At 39.6% G+C, this 22,315-nt stretch overlaps 1 protein-coding gene across 4 annotated transcripts in view; it reads right to left on the bottom strand.

The window, feature by feature from the left end:
• LOC5564892 (organic cation transporter protein) overlaps positions 1 to 22,315 on the bottom strand; it is a 64,349-nt gene that overhangs the window by 10,608 nt on the left and 31,426 nt on the right. For all 4 annotated transcript variants that reach the window (XM_021849716.1, XM_021849717.1, XM_021849718.1 and 1 more), the window contains 2 exons: positions 8,023 to 8,395; positions 7,807 to 7,950 (listed from right to left, as the gene is read on the bottom strand). In XM_021849716.1, coding sequence (XP_021705408.1) covers positions 7,807 to 7,950; positions 8,023 to 8,395 — 517 coding nt within the window. The remainder of the gene's footprint in view (positions 1 to 7,806; positions 7,951 to 8,022; positions 8,396 to 22,315) is intronic.

Genomic DNA, 22,315 nt, shown 5'->3' with positions numbered 1-22,315 from the left:
AGCCATAGTGGATTATACACCGTTTTACATAGCCAATCAGCATGAAACCTTTTGTGTTCAGTAAATCACATTCATATGATAGATCTACATTCATTTACTCGTCCAAATTGATTGAAAACACAAGAAAAACAATTAATTTTCCTTATAATTTTAACTCCCATACACCTAATTTGGCCAGGACACCCCTAATTCAGCCACTCTCATGAGAAATCAATGCAATTGGCCAATTTAGGAATCAAAGTTAAATCCCTGGCCGAAACTGGTTCCTTTGGCCTATATTGACCAACGGGATTTTCAATGCGAAAAAATGGTTTTAGCTCAGTTTTGATATTTTACACACATAATATGGATTTTTTTTTTTTGTTTTTTACAAGGGGGAAATCTGCAAGCAGATCCCCTGAGAAGATAACTCAGGGAATGCGGGGATGACGCACCAACGACGACCCGCTAAAACCAGCCTATGCACTGTGCATGAGCAATTCATTTAGAATTGCTCAAGTGGTGAACAGTGCATCGACATGACCCTTGGACTCAGACCCTCATCTCCCCGGAACCACCTTACGGTATTTCTTCGGGAAGGGACCAGTGCATATAGCACAACACGTGTAGCAGAAGTAGCCTAGGCAAACTGCTTCTCCTAGCCGACTTAAACAATATTACAAGGGACCAGCCTCGGCAGGGCTAATCCTCTGCAGCCAACTCTTGGTCGGCGCGCCATAGACGCTGCAATTCTAACATAATGTGAGTGACAGCCGTAGTTACTGCATTCCAGCACTCGGCATCCGCACACATTCTCTCTATAATATTGTCGGGGGACGTGTCCCCTCCGCATGTAGTGAGCATGCGACCTCTCACAACAATGAAACGGGGGCAATCGAACACGACATGCTCCGCTGTTTCCTCTACACCAGCACAATTGGGGCACGCAGGAGATTCTGAGTGCCCGAACCTATGCAGGTACTGTCTATAGCAACCATGTCCTGACAGAAACTGCGTCAGGTGGAAGTTCACTTCCCCATGGCTTCTACCATACCAATCTGACACATTTGGTATTAGTCGATGGGTCCATCTACCCTTAGTGGAGTTATCCCATTCCTGCTGCCAGCTTCTGAGCGTTTCCTCTTTACACGTGTCGCGGACTCCTCTGGTACCCCTTTGGTTGAAGCAATGAACATCTTCCTTGATGATGAGCCCGATGGGCGTCATCCCGGCTATGATGCACACGGCCTCTTTAGATACCGTCCGGTATGCACTTGCTACTCTTAAGCACATTATCCTGTACGTGCTTTCCAACCGCTTTAGGTTTCTGTTCGTTCTAAGCGCTTTTGACCAGATTGGTCCTCCATACCTTAGTATGGATAGCGCCACGCTTGCCAGCAGCTTGCGTTTGCTGGCAATTACAGCAGAGCTGTTAGACATCATCCTCGAAAGCGCCGCTATAGCCGTAGATGCCCTTTTACAGGCATATTCAACGTGGCTAGCGAAGCTCAGCTTGTCATCGATCATTACCCCAAGATGCCTAAGGGATCGCTTGGACTCTATAGTGCAATCACCTACCGAGATAAGCGCCCGTTGCTCGGACTTGCGGTTGTTGACCACCACCACCTCAGTCTTGTGACGGGCCAGTCCTAGTTTCCTAGACTTCATCCATTCCTCAACCAGGGAAATAGAGTGTGCTGCTGTCAACTCTACTTCCTCCATCGATTCACCATAGACCACTAGGGTGATATCGTCGGCGAAGCCAACAATCTTAACACCCGTCGGAAGGGGCAGCCTCAGTACGTCATCGTACATCGCATTCCATAACAGCGGGCCCAGGATTGAACCTTGAGGTACTCCCGCGGTAATTCGAACGCTTTTCTGCCCCTCCTCTGTGTCATACAGTAGAATCCTACCATCAAAATAGCTTTCTAGAAGCTTACACAACTGCACCGGTACCTTGAGGCGGTGAAGCGCGTGTGCTATTGCTTCCCAGCTTGCGCTGTTGAACGCATTCTTCACATCCAGAGTGACAACCGCGCAGTAACGGATGCCGCTCCTTTTATGCTCGATTGCCACCTCAGCTGTTTGAACGACCGACTGGATGGCGTCCAGAGTAGATTTACCTTTTCTGAATCCAAACTGGTTGTTGGGCAGGCCGTCCGCACTCTCCGTATACGGTACTAGTCTGTTGAGAATCAACCTCTCCAATAACTTGCCCGTCGTATCTAGTAGACAGATAGGTCTATACGCCGACGGGTCACCTGGTGGTTTCCCCGCCTTTGGTAGTAGCACCAATTTCTGTCGCTTCCATACATCCGGGAAGATTCCTTGATCAATGCAGCGTTGCATCGTGGTTCTGAACATGTCCGGATCCGTGTTCACTGCCGCTTTTAAGGCAACATTCGGGATACCATCGGGTCCCGGTGCCTTGTTTGACGCGAATGATTTCACGACTTCTGCCAGCTCTTCGTTCGTCACTCTCGCCACTTCTTCTCCTTCATCTGCCGCATACGGCGCTGGGGGCCATGGGCTTATGGGATGGTGCGGGAAGAGTACATCGATTATCGATCGCAGCAACTCGGGCGATTTCTCTTGGGGCGCTATGGCTCCTTTGGTCTTAGCCATTACCACTCTGTAGGCGTCACCCCATGGACTAGAATTGGCACTCTCGCATAGACTTTCAAAGCATGCCCGTTTTCGACTCTTGATTTCCTTTTTGAGAGCCAACTTTGCCTCTCTGAATGCTGCACCGCGTTCCTCTCTTTGTGCTTCTGTGCGTGCGCGTTGCATTCTTCGTCTAGCCCGAAGGCAGATTGCTCGAAGATTTGCAATTGATTCGCACCACCAATACACTGGCGGCCTGTTCTCTCTAGGAGGGGCTTTTCTCGGCATGGAAGCATCACACGCTCGTGATATCATAGCAACTAGCTCTTCACCGTTTAGGTCCAGAGTGTTTCGTTCGCGCCTCAGGGCTTCAGTGAATACTTCGCCGTCGAAGCGCGCTGTTTTCCATCCTCGGGCTTGGGTCGAGTTACATCGCGCTGCCTTCTGCCCGCCTGGTATTATACTATAGCGAATCGATTGATGATCGCTATGAGTATAACCGTCATCAACGCGCCAGTTCATGGTACCTAAAAGGTTAGGACTACAAAACGTCACGTCGATGATCGATTCTGCACCATTTCTGCGGAAGGTACTCACTGTACCCACATTTGCCAGCTCTACATTTAATGCGGCCAGGGATTCCAACAATAGCTGGCCTCTTTGATTGGTGCAGCGGCTACCCCACTCCACTGCCCATGCATTAAAGTCGCCGGCTATCACTACTGGCTGCCGATTAGCTAGTTCGGCCATCATCCTGTCAACCATGTGGGAAAATTCCTCAATCGACCACCTTGGGGGCGCGTAACAACTGCAATAGAACACGCCGTTGATTTTTGCTATCGCAAAACCGTCATTTGAGCTAGAGACTACTTCTTGGATTGGGTATCGTCCTGTCGTCCCTATAGCTGCTAGCTGTTGAGACCTATCCGCCACCCAGTTCCCGTTGTTGGCTGGTATGCGGTATGGGTCCGATAATAACACCACGTCAGTCTTGGTTTCCGAGACTGACTGCCAAAGCAGCTGCTGGGCTGCATCACAGTGGTTTAAATTTAACTGTGTTACTTCCGTTTTGGCTGCTTTGATACTCCGCTTGTGCCCGGACATTTGGGTCCGCCCGTTAAGTGTCCGTTGTCTGCTCTGTCGACACATATTAGGCACTTAGCGATTTGCTTACAATCGCTTGCCCTATGGCCTTCAGCGCCGCATTTTCTGCACATCTTACTTCTGTCGGGACCATTGCAATTCCACGACTTATGGCCCTTCCCGAAACACTTGAAGCAAACTTCAGGAGGCTGTTGTATGCTCAGCCGGCAAACCGACCAGCCTACCTTGAGTATGCCCAAGTTCTTCGCTTTGTTGGCCTCTGCGACCGGCAGCCTGATCGCCGCCACCTGGGTGCCCTGCGGGCCCTTTCTAAGGTGGATGGCCTTACTGGCTACGTCGATGTCACACTGCTCTTTGAGGGCAGCCGAGACCTCCGCTGCATCGGTGACCTCATCCAGATTTTTACACTGGAGAGTCGCTTCAGCAGTAAGGGATCTTACATCAACCTCGTCACCAAGTACTTCTTGTGCCAGTTGCTTATAGACTGCACCCTTTTCCTTGGCGTCCTTCTTTAAGACTAGGATCATTTCACCAATCCTAGTTCGCCTTATGCTTCGCACGTCTGCGCCCAATGGCGATAGCTTCTCTGTGCTTCGCATCGCCTTCAGAACCTCGGCGTATTTTGCTTCCTCTGTTTTGATAACGAGGGCTTCGCCTAAATTCCTACGTTTCGCTGTTTTTGGTTTAGCGCTCTCCTTGGGCTCCGTTTTCGGTTTCCTCTGTTTTTTCTTATTTCCAACTCGTATCCACGGGTTGCTGTTGCCTTGCGCCCGTGGTTCCTGTGGATGCACTGCCTGGTTCCGGTTAACCCGTGGCTCCTTTTTCTTGGCTTTCTTGGCCTTAGGATTGGTGTTGGCCTCTCCTTTGTTGCCATGTCCTCTTGATCGCGGGGCTTGGCTCGTGCCAGCTTTTCCGCTTTGGAGGACGGCCGCGTAGGTCACTTTTCCCTTAGCAACCATACGTCTTTTCGCCACGTATTCATCCCCGGAAGCTTCCCTCTTCCGCATCGCGTATCGAATAATATCATCAGATATATTCGCGTTGCCTGTGAAGGAAAACACTTCGGTCTGACACGACCTAGTGTCTTTTTGGCCTTCTACCTTGCCCAGTTGTTCCTTGGCTTTCTCGTAGTCCTGCTTTGCAGCTAGGACTGATTGTCGCAATTTCAGTAGACTTGTTTTCAAGTCTTTGCTGATATTTGTTTTGCTTTTAACATATTCGATGATGACATCAAGTTGCTCAGCAGCTACCTGCATTTTAGGGAGGTACTCCCTATTGCGATCCATGGCCTCGATTAGTCCCGGGCCATCGGTCACCACACATGTTGCACTGGAGCGGCCAGTGCCTGCCGTCGTCACAGTATCTAGGCTTTTGCCCACACTGTTTTCAATAAAGTTGGTCGCCTCCTTCCTTGGCGGGAACCTTAGCCGGTTACTGATATGTCCAGAAGCCTCTCCTTCACATTCCGCTAGTTGTTTGTTTTGGTTGATCATCTCTTATGGGTCCCCCTAAGAGCCGCTATCCATCTCCGCTGGAATAGTCGCCTTTATAATCCCATGGTTATCTATGCAAGCAGGGAGGCCATGCTAGGGTTGACATAGTCCTTTATGGGGTACTATGTTCAGAGCCGGATCGGCGCAGGTCAGGTAATGGCATCTGAGCCTACTCCCGCCCAGTTGGAACAACCAGGCGACGGATTTGGAACGTACTCTAAGGCCTGCCACGGTTTTACGGGACGGGGGCAGCCTGCGCCATTAACCCACTCGCCGTTTCGGGCCAGTGTCACCCGACCCTACTAAGGGAGTAGAATGTCGCCGCTGTCAGCCTCAAAGCATATTATCCAGTACATATACCGTTACTTGTCCTTTGTCGTGCGCTGCCAGTATACATAATTGGGGCCGTACTGGCGTTGGTCCCAATGTGCTCGAAGCACTCCTACTCGTAATTCCATGCCTTGTCCGTTTGTATCGCGACCAGTATGCCATAATCAGGATCTCACTGGTATCAATCCTGATGTGCCGGTTGGCACTCCTGTTAGTTTGGGCTAGGGTACTTTAAGCGGCACCGGTCGCTGTGACAGAGTTGCATTCGGATTTTTGTGGTTTTTATGAAGGTTCATCAGAGCCCACTGCGAACTTCACCACATCCTGGGCAACTCCCCAACTCGCAGAGGTCCTGGGGGGGGTCCGTTAAGCCCCTGGACTGTCGTCCCTGCTGCCCCAACAAAAAAAACGCATAATGCGAAGCCATAAGGGTGAAAAATTTAAACTAATTTACAACATCCTTATAATCCCACCCTTATTTAGCCTCAGGTTTGAGACTGAAGAAGGGAAGCCGATTGTCTCGGAGAAACACAAGGTCACCTGCACCATTGCTCCGGGTAGCACAGGAAGGGCACAATACTGTAGAGGGCGCCCTGGTACTCCACAGGCTCCGTTTGCGGTTAGGTTTTGTTTAGACCCCCCTAACCATTCATTCTTAGGCACGGTAAGCTTAAAGCGGCATGAATTAGGGGTCACCTGTGAGATGGACTTATACCACCGGAACAGGCAGTCCGTAGTGTTAATTCTTGGCCAATTGAAACAACCGCTACCGACACTACACGGCTATCTAGGCTGTTCGGGAAAAGGAAGTTAACATTGATGATTAACTCCTGACGTGCCCAAACAGCAAAAACATAATATGGATTGGAAGCTTGCATTTGACATATTGGTAGTATAATTACGGCTTCCCATTGAATTTTTATTGACATTTTCTCTTAGGCTGGCCAAAACCGGTGCTTTTACCCTATTGTTAAATTTGTGCTTCCATTTCAACCGAAATGCTAATTTTATTGAAAATTTGATAAATCCTGGGATCCTGGGAATTCCCGGGACAAGCATAGATTTTTGTCCCGAATCCCGGGACGAGCAAAATGGCCGGGAAATGGACACTCTACAGTTGTCCACATGTTTGAAAAATATGATAAATATTTTTCAATATAGAATAATCATTACCATGCCTAAATACTCTAGTCTATTCGAAAAAATGCCCGCTGTCATTTTTCGCTCCAAACTTCAAACGATGTGGGCCGGTCGTTTCGTCTACAAAGGAGGCACATGGCACTCAACAGGTCCACAGTGCTTGCTCACTAGAATCCTGCCTTTAATTTCGCAGGGGGAATGAAATGGAAGGAAAACAAGGAAAATTCGCAGTCAAGGATAAAAAGATAGACCATACAGAATATCTACAAACAGAATTGATGAAAAAATTGAAAATTTTGGATTGTATCTATACTGAAAGAGGTCAAATGTGGAATACAGATGATTTATGGCCTGTCACATGATTACATTGCAAAAGTGATAAATTGGCAAAAAAAGCTCTCGGTTAATAACTGTGGTAGTGCTTATGAGAACACTATACTGAAAAGAAGGCTCTGTCCCAGTGGGGACATAACGCCAGAAATAAAAAGAAGAAGGATGAGTTTGAACGTCTTATAATCAAATTGAATCACTACATACACGCAAACAAATTTTGTGGTATAATCTACCGAATCCATGGAAGACTTAAGAACTGCATGAACGATTTTCAGTCAACTACAAAAATCTGTGAAGTTTGCTATTATCTGGTAAAAATCACCGCGCGGAGCAGTAAATGTGACCATGTCCATAATACCATTCCCTACAAAGTATTGTATTTCAATCCGTAACACCTACCGTACAACACAATGTGGTTAAAAGTACAATGACAAACTTGTCAAATCAAAAATGTGTTCAGTCATAAACAGGCTGCAACTCTGATTAAATATACCGAATTTATTTTCTTGTGTAGTGTTGTTTTTTTGTTTGGTAGAGTTAACAGATTAATGTAGTCGGTTGAAAATCGTTGGTGCAGTTCTTAATTTTACCATGGATTCAGTAGTTTTTACAGTGAAATTCATTTCAGTGTAGAGCTGAACAATATAAAAATTTTGAACCCTATAACGATACCTTATAGATGAATCTTTGAATGCTAAAAAGTACTCTATAGACCATTCTTGGCACAAAATGCAATTTTATAGTCTACTATAAACCAGCCAAAGCAAAAACAAAATGAAGAAGCAAAAATAATCAAATCAAATAACATATGGTCTCTTACCTGGTAACCATAGTTCCTCCCGTGGCGACGGCCGTAATAAATCGCAGAACTACGAATCCCCAGAACCATGGAATGTAAGCCGTTGCTACTCCGCTAATTAGCTGGATTATAACCGCAATCACCAGCGGAGGTCGTCGCCCAAACCTGTTCGAGAATAAATAAACCATCATAAATCTAAATCCACCGTTCTTTTTCCGCAAATAGTATAGAACTCACTTGTCAGCCAACGACCCGAACAGCACGCCGCCAACGAGAATCCCGAACATGAAGATGGTCTGCGACAGGTTCACCAAATTGGCCTTCTCGCACACCAGATTCCACTCGCTGACGATGGTCGAGCTGAACACGCTGGTGTCGTAATTCCAGCTGGTGCACTCACTGCTACACCGATCCAGGCTGCTGTTGGAGGAGCAAGTGTAGTTCATGGCAGCCCCCAGGAAGATGATGCCCATCTGGTGCCACGCGACCGGGAACTTCAGCGGAAACACCACGGCACAGACCAGGATGTGCCACCAGCCGAGCTGACCCATGGCCTTCTGCACCGGGTCCAGGTTCCATTTGGAGTCGCTCTTTTTCGCAGTTGCGGTCACTGGAGGGGAGAAAAGTGCAAGGGTAGGTACATCAAGTTAGTTGGGCCAAGAAAACATTGAAGCTGTCGTAGATTGAAATAGCATTGACCCACTGGAGATGAGCCAAGCGCAAATCATTTATGGAGAATTTACGAATGCGTATAATTGTAGAAAGAACCGGTTGCATTATGGAATAAAGGTCTTCGTAGATGTCTATGCGATTTCAAATGATCATAGTAAAATCACAGACAAACAGATGTTATCGCGCCATCTGATATTCGCTATATCAGTATATTTCATGTATAATGTTATTGCCTGCTATTTGCCATATATGAATGTTCACTGTTTCATATTCCGGTTCATGAAATCTCTAAAAACCCAACAGCCGATCATCTTCAAAATCTCTGTTCGATGTCAAGGCCATCCTAGCTCGCTAAATGACCACTCATAGGCACAGCGCGCATCTAGTGACGTATTAAGACTGAAGCATTGATCACAGATATATTGCTAAACGACGGAATATCCTTTGACGCAAATATGAGAGGTGTGTCGTGAAGCTATTTGCGAATCCCGACCAAACACGTCAATCAAACAACCAAAGTTATTTCGAAATTTGTTTATCTTCTGAAATTCTCAACCCCACATGCTGACCGCGACTTGACACGTACCTACGTACTGTCTCACTCTAACGGATGGATCTATTCGTTGTGGAAATAACTCGGGTAACCGCACTTTACGTGACATTTCTTTGTCAAGGTTGTGTGATGTAAATGAATTGGGCTTGTCTCGTTGGTAATATACTTTTAAAAGAATCTCTGTTTGCTCAGGAACAGCTGTTTGTGGTTGTTCTTTGACACAATAATTACATCTGGTAAAGGTCATGAAAAGAATACTTTTACCACGTGCCTCAAGGCAATCATGCCATCACATTTATGTTACTAGTTAACAGAATGCTCATTGGAGTCAAAGTATCAGTATAATTTGAAATACATATTCTCCCACGCCTAAGTTGACTCAGCAGATTTTGAATACAGTGAAATTTTCATGAAGAATCGCGATAATTAAATAGAATTTTGAGTAAAACTGATTATACGTTAAAAATGACAAGCGTAATCAGTGATCTATCTGTTGCATTAGTTATTGGAATATTATAAATTCTACAATTGTTAAGAGATCTTCCATAACTCCTTTGAGCAAGCTTAACCATTGTTTTCATGAAGATTGATAAATTTGATTCACACTACAGTACTGACTCGATTTTGTCAGCCCCCGATTTTGTCAGCCTGTTTTAAATACATCTAAAAATTGTCTTCGTCATGTTGTACCACGTTTACATTAATAGTGATGATGATGTTAGATGTCATGCACGCATGGGCGTAGCCAGTAGGGGCAATAGCAATCCTCCTTCTCTCTGTACAAAAGAATAATTTTACTGCAGGAATTAATCTTATGTTCGAATTCTTCAAAGATTGTCTCCAGCACTCGTATCTATACAATAGTTACGTCATGATAGATTATAAAACTTAAAAAGTCTACCAAACAATCAGGCTTTTTTTAAAAAACATCTTGCTGGAAATTTAACTCACTGCTCACTTGCTGGTGGTGACCAATCGATCAAATTTTCAGTGCGAACGGTTGTCAGGTTTTTTTTACATTTGTGCTCTTGAAAATTCGAGGCTTGGCTTTGATGCAACCTAATACCACTCCAAAAATTGTTCTTTTGAATCCTGATGAAACTTGTTTTCAAAAATATTAATGTAATAATTTTATATATTGTTCCAGAATCATATTGGGTAAATTTAAGAGATTTTTCAAGGTTCAGGATTAAATTTCCCCATGTGTTCCCTCTTGAACTCGTATAGAAACTACATCCGGAATTCCTATGAAGTAATTTTAATTTTTAAGGAATGACTTCAGTTACATTAACTACTTGCTACATTCTTTCAGGGTTTCTTCAGTAATATCTCGAAATTTTCCTTTTAATTTTGCTCCTAATGTTTTATTGGGATTCTTCCTTGAAAAAGTTCTTGAGCCATAAGTTCTTAAATGTATCCCATAAAAATTACATTTTGATGAAATTTGCTTAGAGTGTTCTTCGTGGAGTTTGGCCTAGGACTCATAAAAAAATCGTTCAATAGTTTCAAAATTCCTCTCAAAACCGTCTTAGAGATTCCTTCAGAAATTCCTCTTATTTCACTTCTGATTTTTGTTTGAATCTTCTCAAGAGATTCTTTAATAATTCGACCAGGAATTTCATTAAGATCTTTGTCAAGCCTTTAATAATCCCATACGCATATAAATAATTTCAGATATTTATTCACGACTTTTCGCATGTAATTTATGAATACCTCTAAGAACACAAAAAAAAATACGGAAACTTAAAAAAAATCTAAATACATAATTTTTTGGTTTTCATACTATCAAAAAAAAAAAAAATAAAACAATTCCAGGACAAATTCTTGATGAAGTTCATGAAAAACTTCTAAAACAATTCGGTAAAAATCTTCATAACTTTTCTGGATGAATTTCAAACTGTTTTTAGGAAAAAATATATAAAAATCTCCAGTTGAAATATTATATGAATTATACCACTGCGGAACAAGTTTTTGTCTCCAGCATCAAAATACCTCTATTTACTCAATTAAGGGTTGCTGAATGCATTGCCGTTTGCAGAAATATCATAGCACGTCTAGTTTTTGAGATATTGATTGTTGAGAATGCAGAAATTGACTATTTCAGCCAACTTGCATGCAAGTTTGCCAGCTTGTAAGGTAATTTATTTGCTTAATTTGCCACAGAACTCAAACTTTATGTGTTCAACAATACTTATCATCAAAGTTTATAATTTTTCTGATGCGGAAAATCTATTTTTTGATGGTTTAGAAAAGTATTGTATTTTTCCATATAAGAGAAACGAAGAATTTTGTATGGAGACTGCAAGCATGTTGAAAAAGATCGGTTTAATCTAAATTTAATCGTAAAATTTCAACCAAAATATATCTACAACGAAAGTTTAAGTCCTCTTTTGCATGCTTCGTGGATAAAATTCACAAGAAATTTTGATAAAATATGCTTCAAATTTTAGGTAAACATCAATAAAACCAATGTTTTATACAACTTTGGTGACCTGTAGCTAAAAATTGTGACGTGCTGGGAAATTTCTGAGAACGGCATCAGATTCAGCAACCCCAAATCTACTAGAGACACATAATTTGATCCTTGAGACACGCAAAAATGAAATTAAAGGAATTCCAAGAAGAACGTCGAGGCAATTACTGATGCCATTTTGAAGGAAATTCTAAAAAAAAAGCTGAAGAAAATTTCATAAAAAATTTTCTAGGAATTCCGATGTTCTAAGAAAAAATCTTAGATAATTCAACGGTCATGTACAACTAGGATTCAGATTTTTGTTTTTGAGTTGAACAACTGTGCAAGGAAGTACTAGAATTTCTTAGAGTATAGAGTCCTATAGACGAGGGTGGATTAATAGCTTCGTCCCTGGTATAGCCCATTATCGATGATTTACAACAAGTGCATTTGTTTGTTGAACTCTCTCTGTCTCTAGTAACGCTTGTAAATATTTTTTTTTATTTTTCTCAAAAGTTTCGTTTTAAAATGTGAATGTTGCCAGTTTTATATTTTAAAACAAGTTCTGGCATCCATCGGTTATGACTATATTCCTGATTCTGTTTTTTTTTTTATTTATATTTTAGCATGTTTTAAGTAATTTTTAATTCTGCAGATATGGGGTAACATTGATCACCCATGTAAACAACGCGATGAAAAATGCAATCTTGTGCAAGAGCCAAATATAAGTCCCAAAAGTCTGTCTAAGGTAACGAACCAGAAGGTGGGCCTGGATCACTTAAAATCTGCTCTAGCGAATAATTTTCTCAACTCCTTAGATTCTGCTTACTGTGATAAAACTAATATCAATACAAGTATATTAATTTTAAATTACTTTACCAACAGTTATTTCGGTTCGTCTAGCAAATATATCTTTTTTCGCTTTCTTCATTCATTGCCGTTCCGAAAATACCGATATGGGTTTTAAACTATTTTCTCAAACCAAAGATTGCCATCTTGGATTCTCAAATTGCGTCGGACATTGACTTTCGTCATCGCTACTTCGTGCCCGTTCCGAAAATACCTATATTGCATGAGTTTTCAAAGATTTTCTCTAACCAGAGGTCACCATATTGGATTCTAAAATAGCGTAGGACATCGACTTTCGTCATCCCTTCATCGTGCCCGTTCCGAAAATACCCATATTGCATGAGTTTCCAACGAATTGCTCCATCCAGAGGTCGCGGTTCCAAAAAGGCGTCGAACATCAATTTTTGTCTTCCCCATTTCCAAAATGGCGTCGGATATCGATTTTCAACATCCCCACTTCTAACTTTATTACGCACTGCGTAAATTGAGTTTACTTCGTAAAAAAAGTGACTTACATTGAGGTTGCGTAAAAAGACTTCGTAAATTAAGGTTTTAGAGTACGTTAAACCACGAAAAACGCCTTAAAGTAGGCAATATCCTAATGGAATTCTACATTCTTAATAGTAATTGATTAATGTTGACTAATAGAGCATAGGGGTAAGTCTCCCTATGGGCTTCGACTATTATTGGCAACCAAATTTAAAATGCCAAATATTCAGTATTTTTCCATCAAAACACACCAATGAAAACATTCAGATGATTCTTCGTTCTCTCAGCTTCACGCTGACGAGATTCCCGAAACTGAACACACAATTTCACCAGAGATGTCATCAATTCAAATGAACATGGCTCAAAATGCGACTAATTTGGAACTGCAGAAGAGATTTGCATGCAGTTCTTATGGGAAAGCTGCCGAAGAGAATGGGGCTGCCGAAAATAGTCACACAGACAAAGCTTTCAACAAGTCTGCCGACGTGAATCGATAGAGGATTGAACAGTGCATAAAGACTTCGTTCACAAATTTCATAACGCTGAAAATGGACACCCACCCACCCCTTTGTAACGCATTTTGTATGAATATTCTACAAATTTAGTTAGAGCTGTAACACCCACCCACCCCCTTTAGCGTTATGAAATTTGTGAATGGGCCCAAAGCTAAACAGACAAACACGTAATTTGTCTGTTGATGTCCGAGAAAATTTCAAAAGAAGCGCGGCATCGGCTTAGACTGTCGAGAATACGTAAATTCCCCTACTTATAAAAGTTTTGAAAACGGAATCGTATTTGGCGCCGCCACTTTTAGTAACAATCACATTTTCTCTGCTCATATCGTTTGCAGAACTAATGTTGAGTTGTGTTTGATCCTTCGACCTTGACGCTTGCTCCCGCGGGTCGGCGATGAGGGCAGGATCAAACATGTCGCGCATCGGTCGAGTAAAATGAAATAGTGCCGCGTTCGATTAGTTCTTTTTGATCTTTCGACGTTGAAGCTTGCTCCTGGGCAGTGCGTCAAGAAAACCCGAGCAGTCGTCAGTTGTTTTCCCTCTCGGTCGCGCGCCTATTTTCTCTGAGTGCTTTTATATAGCCGAGCAAACGAGTGATGCTGAAAGTGGATTGTTGCTGCTCAAAGATGACGGATCAATTGGTGAGCTCGTTTCATGCTACTATTTCTAATCTATAAAATATGTATGACTGCACCTTTAATCGTTACAACGGTGAGACGTAAATATGATTTTTCAACAAACTTTGAAAGGTTCGTCACTGTGATTGTCGACATAAACTCTGATTCATAAATTATTTATGTCTAAATTTGTTTTTTTTTCAAAACACCTTTTTCCTTTTACCTTTATTTTTGTAATTAAAAAAAACTTTGAATGGTTCGACACTACGAGTGTAGACTTGCGAAAAGTTCACTTTATTCAACAAACTTTGAAAGGTTCGTCACGTCAAGTGTTGGCATAATTTTTATCTACATAGATATTGTTCATATCAAATGAAAATATTATATTTACATATAAGCATGTTTATATATCACCAATAATTATTTATCATGGTCTAATTGCTTATCAAAGTCAATCCTGTGACCCAACGATCCTCCCCATTAACAAACATCCCTCCCAGTAACCTTTGTGGAGATGCAGAGGCAAACACGGTCTCCAAATAACAAAGGGTACACAACAACATTACTTTTCCCAATCCCACCTGACAGCAAGGACGTGGCCGGCGCCGTTATTGACCATGTATAAATAGAGGCACTGAATTATGCACACTGAAGAAGATTATGGCCAATCCCAGCCGAACTTCTAGTTGATTCTTTGTGCATTTTCACTGACTTCGGTCATTCACGGAATAGCAACCATTGATATGTGTAGTCAGTCTAAGCTAAGCTCATATCGTTTGCAGAACTCATGTAAGACATGAATCTTCGGAAGCGTCGTCCATAATGATAGAAATCATTGTTTCGAAAAGTTTGCAAATTTACGCATGAAATAAATGCTATTTTTGCAAAAACCTTAATGTGTATTAGCTCATAAATATAATAGAGAGAAGCACCATTCTTGCTTTGAAAATGTTTCATTTCTCAATGTTGATTTGAATTTCTTTAATTTAGATGAGTAAATGATCAGCTGATCAATGTTACTTGCAGATCATAAGACCTGTACTTGAAAGAAGTTCATGGATAACTTTAAGCTGTCATTGAACTTGAAAACAAATAGAATATAGCTTATTAGAAGCAGTCCTGAACAATTCTTTGGAAGAATTTAATTCCCTTCTTTCTCAGTTCTCAGGTATCTGTTCTTCTTTCTTCGATTTCTGTTCTCCATTCGTTTCTCTGTTCTCTATTATCTCTGTTCTTCTGTTTTCTCTGCTCTATCTGTTCTCTCTGTTCTCTCTGTTCTCTCTATTCTCTCTGTTCTCTCTGTTCTCTATGTTCTCTATGTTCTCTCTGTTCTCTCTATTCTCTCTGTTATCTCTGTTCTCTTTGTTCTCTCTGTTCTCTCTGTTCTCTCTGTTCTCTCTATTCTCACTGTTCTCTCTGTTCTCTCTGTTCTCTCTGTTCTCTCTGTTCTCTCTGTTCTCTCTGTTCTCTCTGTTCTCTCTGTTCTCTCTGTTCTCTCTGTTCTTTCTGTTCTCTCTGTTCTCTCTGTTCTCTCTGTTCTCTCTGTTCTCTCTGTTCTCTCTGTTTTCTCTGTTCTCTCTGTTCTCTCAGTTATCACTGTTCTCTCTGTTCCCAGACAACCTTAAGTCGCATAACAGTTTACGAACAAAGTCGTTCACTTATACAAATTGCATCACACCTGCATTAAATGGCGGATAAAATCGTTTGATCGATGAGTTTCCTCGCATAAAACGCTATTTTATTAGTTTATAGGGGGAGATCCCCCAGTACCGGACACTTAAGCCACTAAATTCATAATTCGAAAAATATTGATTTTATGGGCTCGAGTTACCCATTTATGATAAATATTATCATTTTTATAGTGTACAAAAATAAATTTGAAAATATAAATATGAATTTTGATATTGCATTTTGATGATGAGTTTTAGTACCAAATTGATCGATCTCGAAAGGTGGCACTCAATACCGGACAAGATCTGGAAATGCCTCGAATTCTGTAAATTTGAACATCATCGAATGTGTACACTATAGGAATAGTTTATAATTACCAATTCAATGCATTTGCTACATTTACAAGAATAATTTGAGTTTTTCTTAGTTTGCAAGATGCCTATCAAAAACCTCTTTCATATATGATGAAAAATAGCACATTTTACGATGTTGTTCTGAATGTTCATTATTCTTAATTTTATTGCATATTTGATACCATGATCGACGGAACCCATGAAAAATGAAAGTATTCTGAGACACTGGTGCAATAATTACAAATATATTATATAACAAATCAAGCTGTCCGAAACTGAGGGACAGGAGGTGCTAAACCAAAATTGTAATTTGTCCATATTTAGTTCAATCAAGGTACAAAATACATTCATACTATCAAATTAGGATTATGTTCGATCATGCTTGCGGGATCCAAAGTATTTTTTCATATTCAAAATATTTACTAAATAGGCTCAAAATTAAGTAGATACGTCAATTTTTTAAAGATTTTCAAACTTTTCTACTTTTTTAAAAAGGCTTGCATATTTCAAGGATGTGTTATTCTACGCAATCATTGGTCTACATAATAGCTTTCTTTTCTACTAATACACCATCTTGATTGGACCATGATTTCTCAATGTTTCGGCTTTGTCCGGTATTGGGTGCTGTCCGGCACTGGGGGATCTCCCCCTATATGCATTGACTTTCGTCCCGCATACTCATACAAAGTAAGTCGGATCAACCCGTAGCAGCTGTCAAATAAGCTTTGTTATCATAAATTAAGTCGCATGAGAGTACAGATCAATTCGCAATAAAATCTACACACTCGCAATGTATGCTAGTTTTCGTCATATAAAATATACACGTATATCGCCTCCACTTTTGTACGCATAAGGCCTTTTCACGACATTTTATACGTGAAACTTTGCACTTATAATCATCGCATAGCGCAAAAGGTGAATTCATTATAAGTACATTTTGGTTGTCTGGGTTCTCTCTTTTCTCTCTGTTCTATCTGTTCTCTCTGTTCTCTCTGTCCTATCTGTTCTTTTGTTCAAAATTTTTCAATCTCCATTGTTCAAAAGTTTCACACGACAAATCACAAAACCCATAGTTTTTTTATATATATATATTAGAGTGTCCACCTGCTCAGTTCGTGCTTTCGTGGTGGTAACACGTATTTCATCTGTTTCCCGGTCGGTTTGCATTGATTGAGGCGGCTCGCATAGTGTAAAATAAAGATCTCTTGTGTGGAGTGAAAAGTTAGTCGCGATTTAGAATATAGTTCTTAAATACGAAAACGAGAAGAATTATTCCATGACACGATTACAGAAAAATTAAAGTGAAAATTGAGCAGAAACGAAGCCATAAGTGTTCCGAAAAAAAAAAAGCTTTTGAAAAGGAAACCGCGTGTGATGGTATGTGAATGTGCAAGACAGCTGAGGTGTTTGCTACGACGGTTGCTACAGCTTCTCCACAGACAAAATCTGAAAAATAGCTAAGTATTGGATTGCTGGTGCTTATATGATTAGAGCGTTGTATATCATTTATAGGTTTGTGTGAGATTTATATCTCACTTTTCATTTAACCCAACACTACTACTAACATTCAAGCTATGATAACGTAATCTATCACAAATACCATAGTCGTGACTTGGATAAAAGCTCTATCTTAAAAAGCTCAAATTTTCTAGTCATCACTAGATGGCTTCCTAAAATTATAACACGCTTGAAAAATTCTACGGGTCATTAATTTGAAGTCAAAGATAAAATATTCAATGATTCACATATTTTATATGGATGCTTTTGGTACTTATGTTTTAAAAATAATATCCGTTTTGATTGATTCATGTAATCCATAAGCTTAATATTTCATAGGTTTAGATATGGACAGCCGAAATATCAATTAATTTCAATTTATCGTGCATTTTTTATATCACAAATCGTATGAAATTCCAATAGGACTATAGTGCGCACGAGTTGACGGAGAAATCAATTTTCTTATATGTTTATTATAACAATATGCGTTACATTATCACTACAAACTTTTTTTTTCAGAATTCCACTAGGAAATATGACAACATGAAGTGGTAAGAAGGTGGATTATAAATGTGAATTTAAGTTACATGTTGTTCATATTGTTATTCGCCATTTGTCCAGCTTTAAACAAAGTGACATAATATTGAGTTAGAATTTCAAATTATAATAAAACTTAATTACTGCAATTAACTCGGCATAACATAACAAGTCGAACAAATACAAACAAAAAAATTAACCATTTATTGAAACACGAACAATCAATTCTAAACAATGTGAAATAAGTACTGACTAATTGTTTGACGTGATTTGTTAACTGTTATTATTATATTGTTTTATTATAGTCTGGCATTATATTTTTATATTTGATTATTATATAAATTCATATATTTGTACATTTACGTCTATGATTTATATATTTTTACATTTTAATCCTACATTTATGCATTTGTCATACTTTTTAAACAATTTAATGTTCTTGGTTAAGGATGGTAGATCAGGGTATAATTGAAGTTACAGCTGGACGAGTGATTGCCAACCGGATTCAAGGAGAGAAGATATCATAATATCCTTAGTAGAGGGGTTCTTCTACTTCAACAGTTGTACTTTTAACAAACAATTTCTTGTACAGCTATTTTGTTGTGCGTTTTTTTTCATAATATTTTACAGCGATTTACATTACGGATTCAAATCAAAACAGCAAATACTGATCATCGACAAATATTCGTTACTCACAATATAAATAATGATCATTCACTTTTATTATCATTGCCGCCATCTACAACAGAATCTAAGTCGAACATATTTTTTTTCAATTTCACTGTCCTTCGTATGCTGGCGAATATTGGAGCCTTCAAGAATACAATACAGTATAAACACAAATTGATTTTTCCAGTACTTACCTTTAATGAACCAATCATTTCCATAAAATAGCATCATTTTTTTTATTTTTATATATTGTATTGCATTTTTATCGCTATAAAATGTGTTGAGAATTGGGAGAGTGCATCAGGGCATCATTGAAGTTGCAACGGGACAATGGAGTGGAGTGCAAGCCGGAGTGTGGGGAGAAATGCACATCTTTGTAGATGGGTGCATATCTCCAACTGTTGAAATGAATGTAATGCGCCTTTATAACACACCATCTCGTGGAAAGCTGGAAAAGCATTGCAAATCTCATTATTTTATTTGTTCGATTATAACGTTGGAAGGAGATTACCTTTTTCCCTTGGGTTCCGCGTAAGTGTCTCTGCCTTCACTTTATAGTTCTATTACACATTATAATTATATGTGAGAATGGCAGTCATTGGCTAAGTTGCAAATTTAAACCATTAAATCAAAAATTTATTACAGATTTTCTGCACCATTTCCCATGATCATCGAAAAGCACCTGCAAACGATTTATTTCATTCATTTTTTTTTTCAGGATTTATAATTGCAATATAGAATTGCAGGAATCCGTTGTAAACATTTTGTATAAACATTGTCATTGTATTTTTTTTTTCAGGCTTGTTGGAACAATATGTTATTATTTATTTAATATTAATCATCTTTCATTCAACGATTCTAGGTCAAATCATCGAGTTATTACATGATATCTTACATTTTTTTAATATTTTAAATTATTGTATTTAAAGGTGCACGAATAACTTATTTTAAATTGGTTTGTTAAACTAATTCATTGGCATAATTTCCAGAAGCATCATGGAGTCATCGGAGATACTAAAATAATCACTGCTATTAATATTTCAGCTTGTCGTTCTATTCCGGAAATTGTAATTCGTCCTTATTTTGGAGACTACCTAATGAGGTTCAATTCATCACATTTAAAGAATGGAAATTCTGAAACATCTATATTCATATCACATAGGGAGCCGGATCCTAATAGGGGGAGATCCCCCAGTACCGGACAGCACCCAATACCGGACAAAGTTCGAAAATTGAGAAATCATGATCCTATCAAGATGGTGTATTAGAAGAAAAGGAAGCTATAATGGAGAGTAATGTTTGCGTAGAATATCACATCCTTGAAATATGCTTGACTTTTTAAAAAAGTAGAGATGAATGAAAATTTTTAAAAATTTGACGTATCGCCCTAAATTTAAGCCTAATTAGTTATTATTTTTAACATAGCAAAATATTTTAAAACACGCAAGCATGATCGCATATAATCATAATTTGAAAGTGTGAATGTATTTTGTACCATATTTAAACTAAATATGATCAAACTACAATTTTGGTCTAGCACCTCCTGTCCCCCAGTTTCGGACAGTTTGATTTGTTACATGATATCTTTGTAATTTTCGCACCAGTGACTCAAAATACATTCGTTTTTCATGGATTTCATCGATCCTGGTATCGAACATGCAATAAAAATAAGAAGAATGAAAATTCAGAACAACATATAAAAAATGTTGTTTTTCGTCATATATGAAAGAGGTTTTTTGATGACCAACTTGCAGACTTAGTGAAGCTCAAATTATTCTTGTGAAAGTTGCAAATGCATTGAATTATTGATAAAATACTATTCCTGAAGTAAAAACATTCGATGATATACAATTTTTTAGAATTCGGGACATTTCCAGATCGTGTCCGGTATTGGGAGCCACCTTTTATGATACGTCAATTTGGTACTAAAATACATCATCAAAATAAAATGTGAAAATTCATATTTATATTTCCATATTTATTTTTGTACGCTACAATAATGATAATATTTATCATAATTGGGCACCAAGACCACAAAAAATCAATAGTTTTTTAGTTATGATTTTAGAAGCTTAGGTGTCCGGTACTGGGGGATCTCCCCCTATTGGCACTTTTGATTCACTTTGGCAGTGGGTTTTTTTCAAAGCTACTGAGCTCATGTTTGGCCACAATGTGCATCGTTTTGAAGTGCTTCTTATTGCAAAGTTTCAGACAACTCGGCCGTGAAAAACTCCGCATGCCAAAGTGAATCATGGAAGTGCCCAAGTAGCTCTGCACCATACAACTATAAATTCCATTTAATATATTTTATTATAATTATCTCATTTATTATATGCTGGGTTTTGAGAGGGTGAATTAGGGCATCAGAGAAGTCACAGATGGACAATGTAATAGGGTGTCAGCCGGAGTCTAGGGGAATGTGCCATAACATCCTTGCACTACTGTGCTGCTACTTAAAAATGACTTTAATGTAATTGTCCTTGTTTACTACAGTAGTCTACAGCGAATGAAACGAAGCGTCGGATGTAATATTATTTTGTTTGTCCTCCCTAAACATATGGAATCTGGAATTTTGATTTTGATATATCTAAAAACTTTATTTTTATTCAAATTATTTGTTTATTTTTATCACTCTTCTCTCGACCAGCATAATATCATCAGTAGGACAAATATTTAAAAGAAAAATATATGTCAGCCGATATAATACTGCATGCATTCACATACTGTTTCACTGCGTCATATTTTATTGTGATTACCATTTTATTTTCATATTTTATTATTATATTATTACATATATTATAATCTGTTCTACTATATAACATATCACTATAATTGAATTTATCATGTTTTGGGGAGGGAGGGAGCATCAGGGCATCATTGAATTTACAACTGGACAATGAAGTGGAGTGCCAATCGGAGTCAGGAGGAAAAGTGTTAGTCGTTCGCGTCAAGTACTTTTCTCTCCAACAGTTGTAAAAGATTTGACGCGCCCTTCTTCTAACAAACCTTTCCGTGGAAAGTTCGACAAGTATTGCAAATTCTAATACTCAATCTGTTGGATCATATGGCTGGAAGGAGATTCTCTATTTCCCGCGGGTTTCGCGTAAGTGTTTCTACTTACGGGTCCGCCACCCCCCTTTTGGCCCTTCATACAGCGATATGTTGAATGCAGATTGGTAATAAAATTTGACCTTACTGTTGAGTGGAGCCGCATGCAGAGCAAGACTCAAGCAAGGATTGGTGGCTACATACATACATACATATATATTAGAGTGTCCATTTCCCGGCCATTTTGCTCGTCCCGGGATTCGGGACAAAAATCTATGCTTGTCCCGGGAAATCCCGGGATCCCGGGATTTATCAAATCTATATAAATAAAAATGGAGTGGTGTTTGTATGTCACGAAATGGCTTCCGAACGGGTCAACTGATTTGAATGATTAATTTTCCATTTTGTTCGTCATGTGTTCCGACGTGTTTGTGTGTATAAAAATCCCAGGATATTCATCGGAAAAGTCGGAAAAACGAGCGTGAACGGAACTGTCATTTTGTATGGGACGATCCATAACATTTTTCAACAGCCTACTTGATGGCAAGACGAAGTTTGCCGGGCTCACTAGTTTTCAATAAAACTAGCATTTCGGTTGAAATGGGAGT

Source organism: Aedes aegypti, chromosome 3 (assembly GCF_002204515.2).
Source record: "Aedes aegypti strain LVP_AGWG chromosome 3, AaegL5.0 Primary Assembly, whole genome shotgun sequence".
Lineage (NCBI taxonomy): Eukaryota > Metazoa > Arthropoda > Insecta > Diptera > Culicidae > Aedes > Aedes aegypti.
The sequence above is the reverse complement of the archived record's forward strand: the minus strand, read 5'-3'. Positions and strand labels throughout refer to the sequence as shown.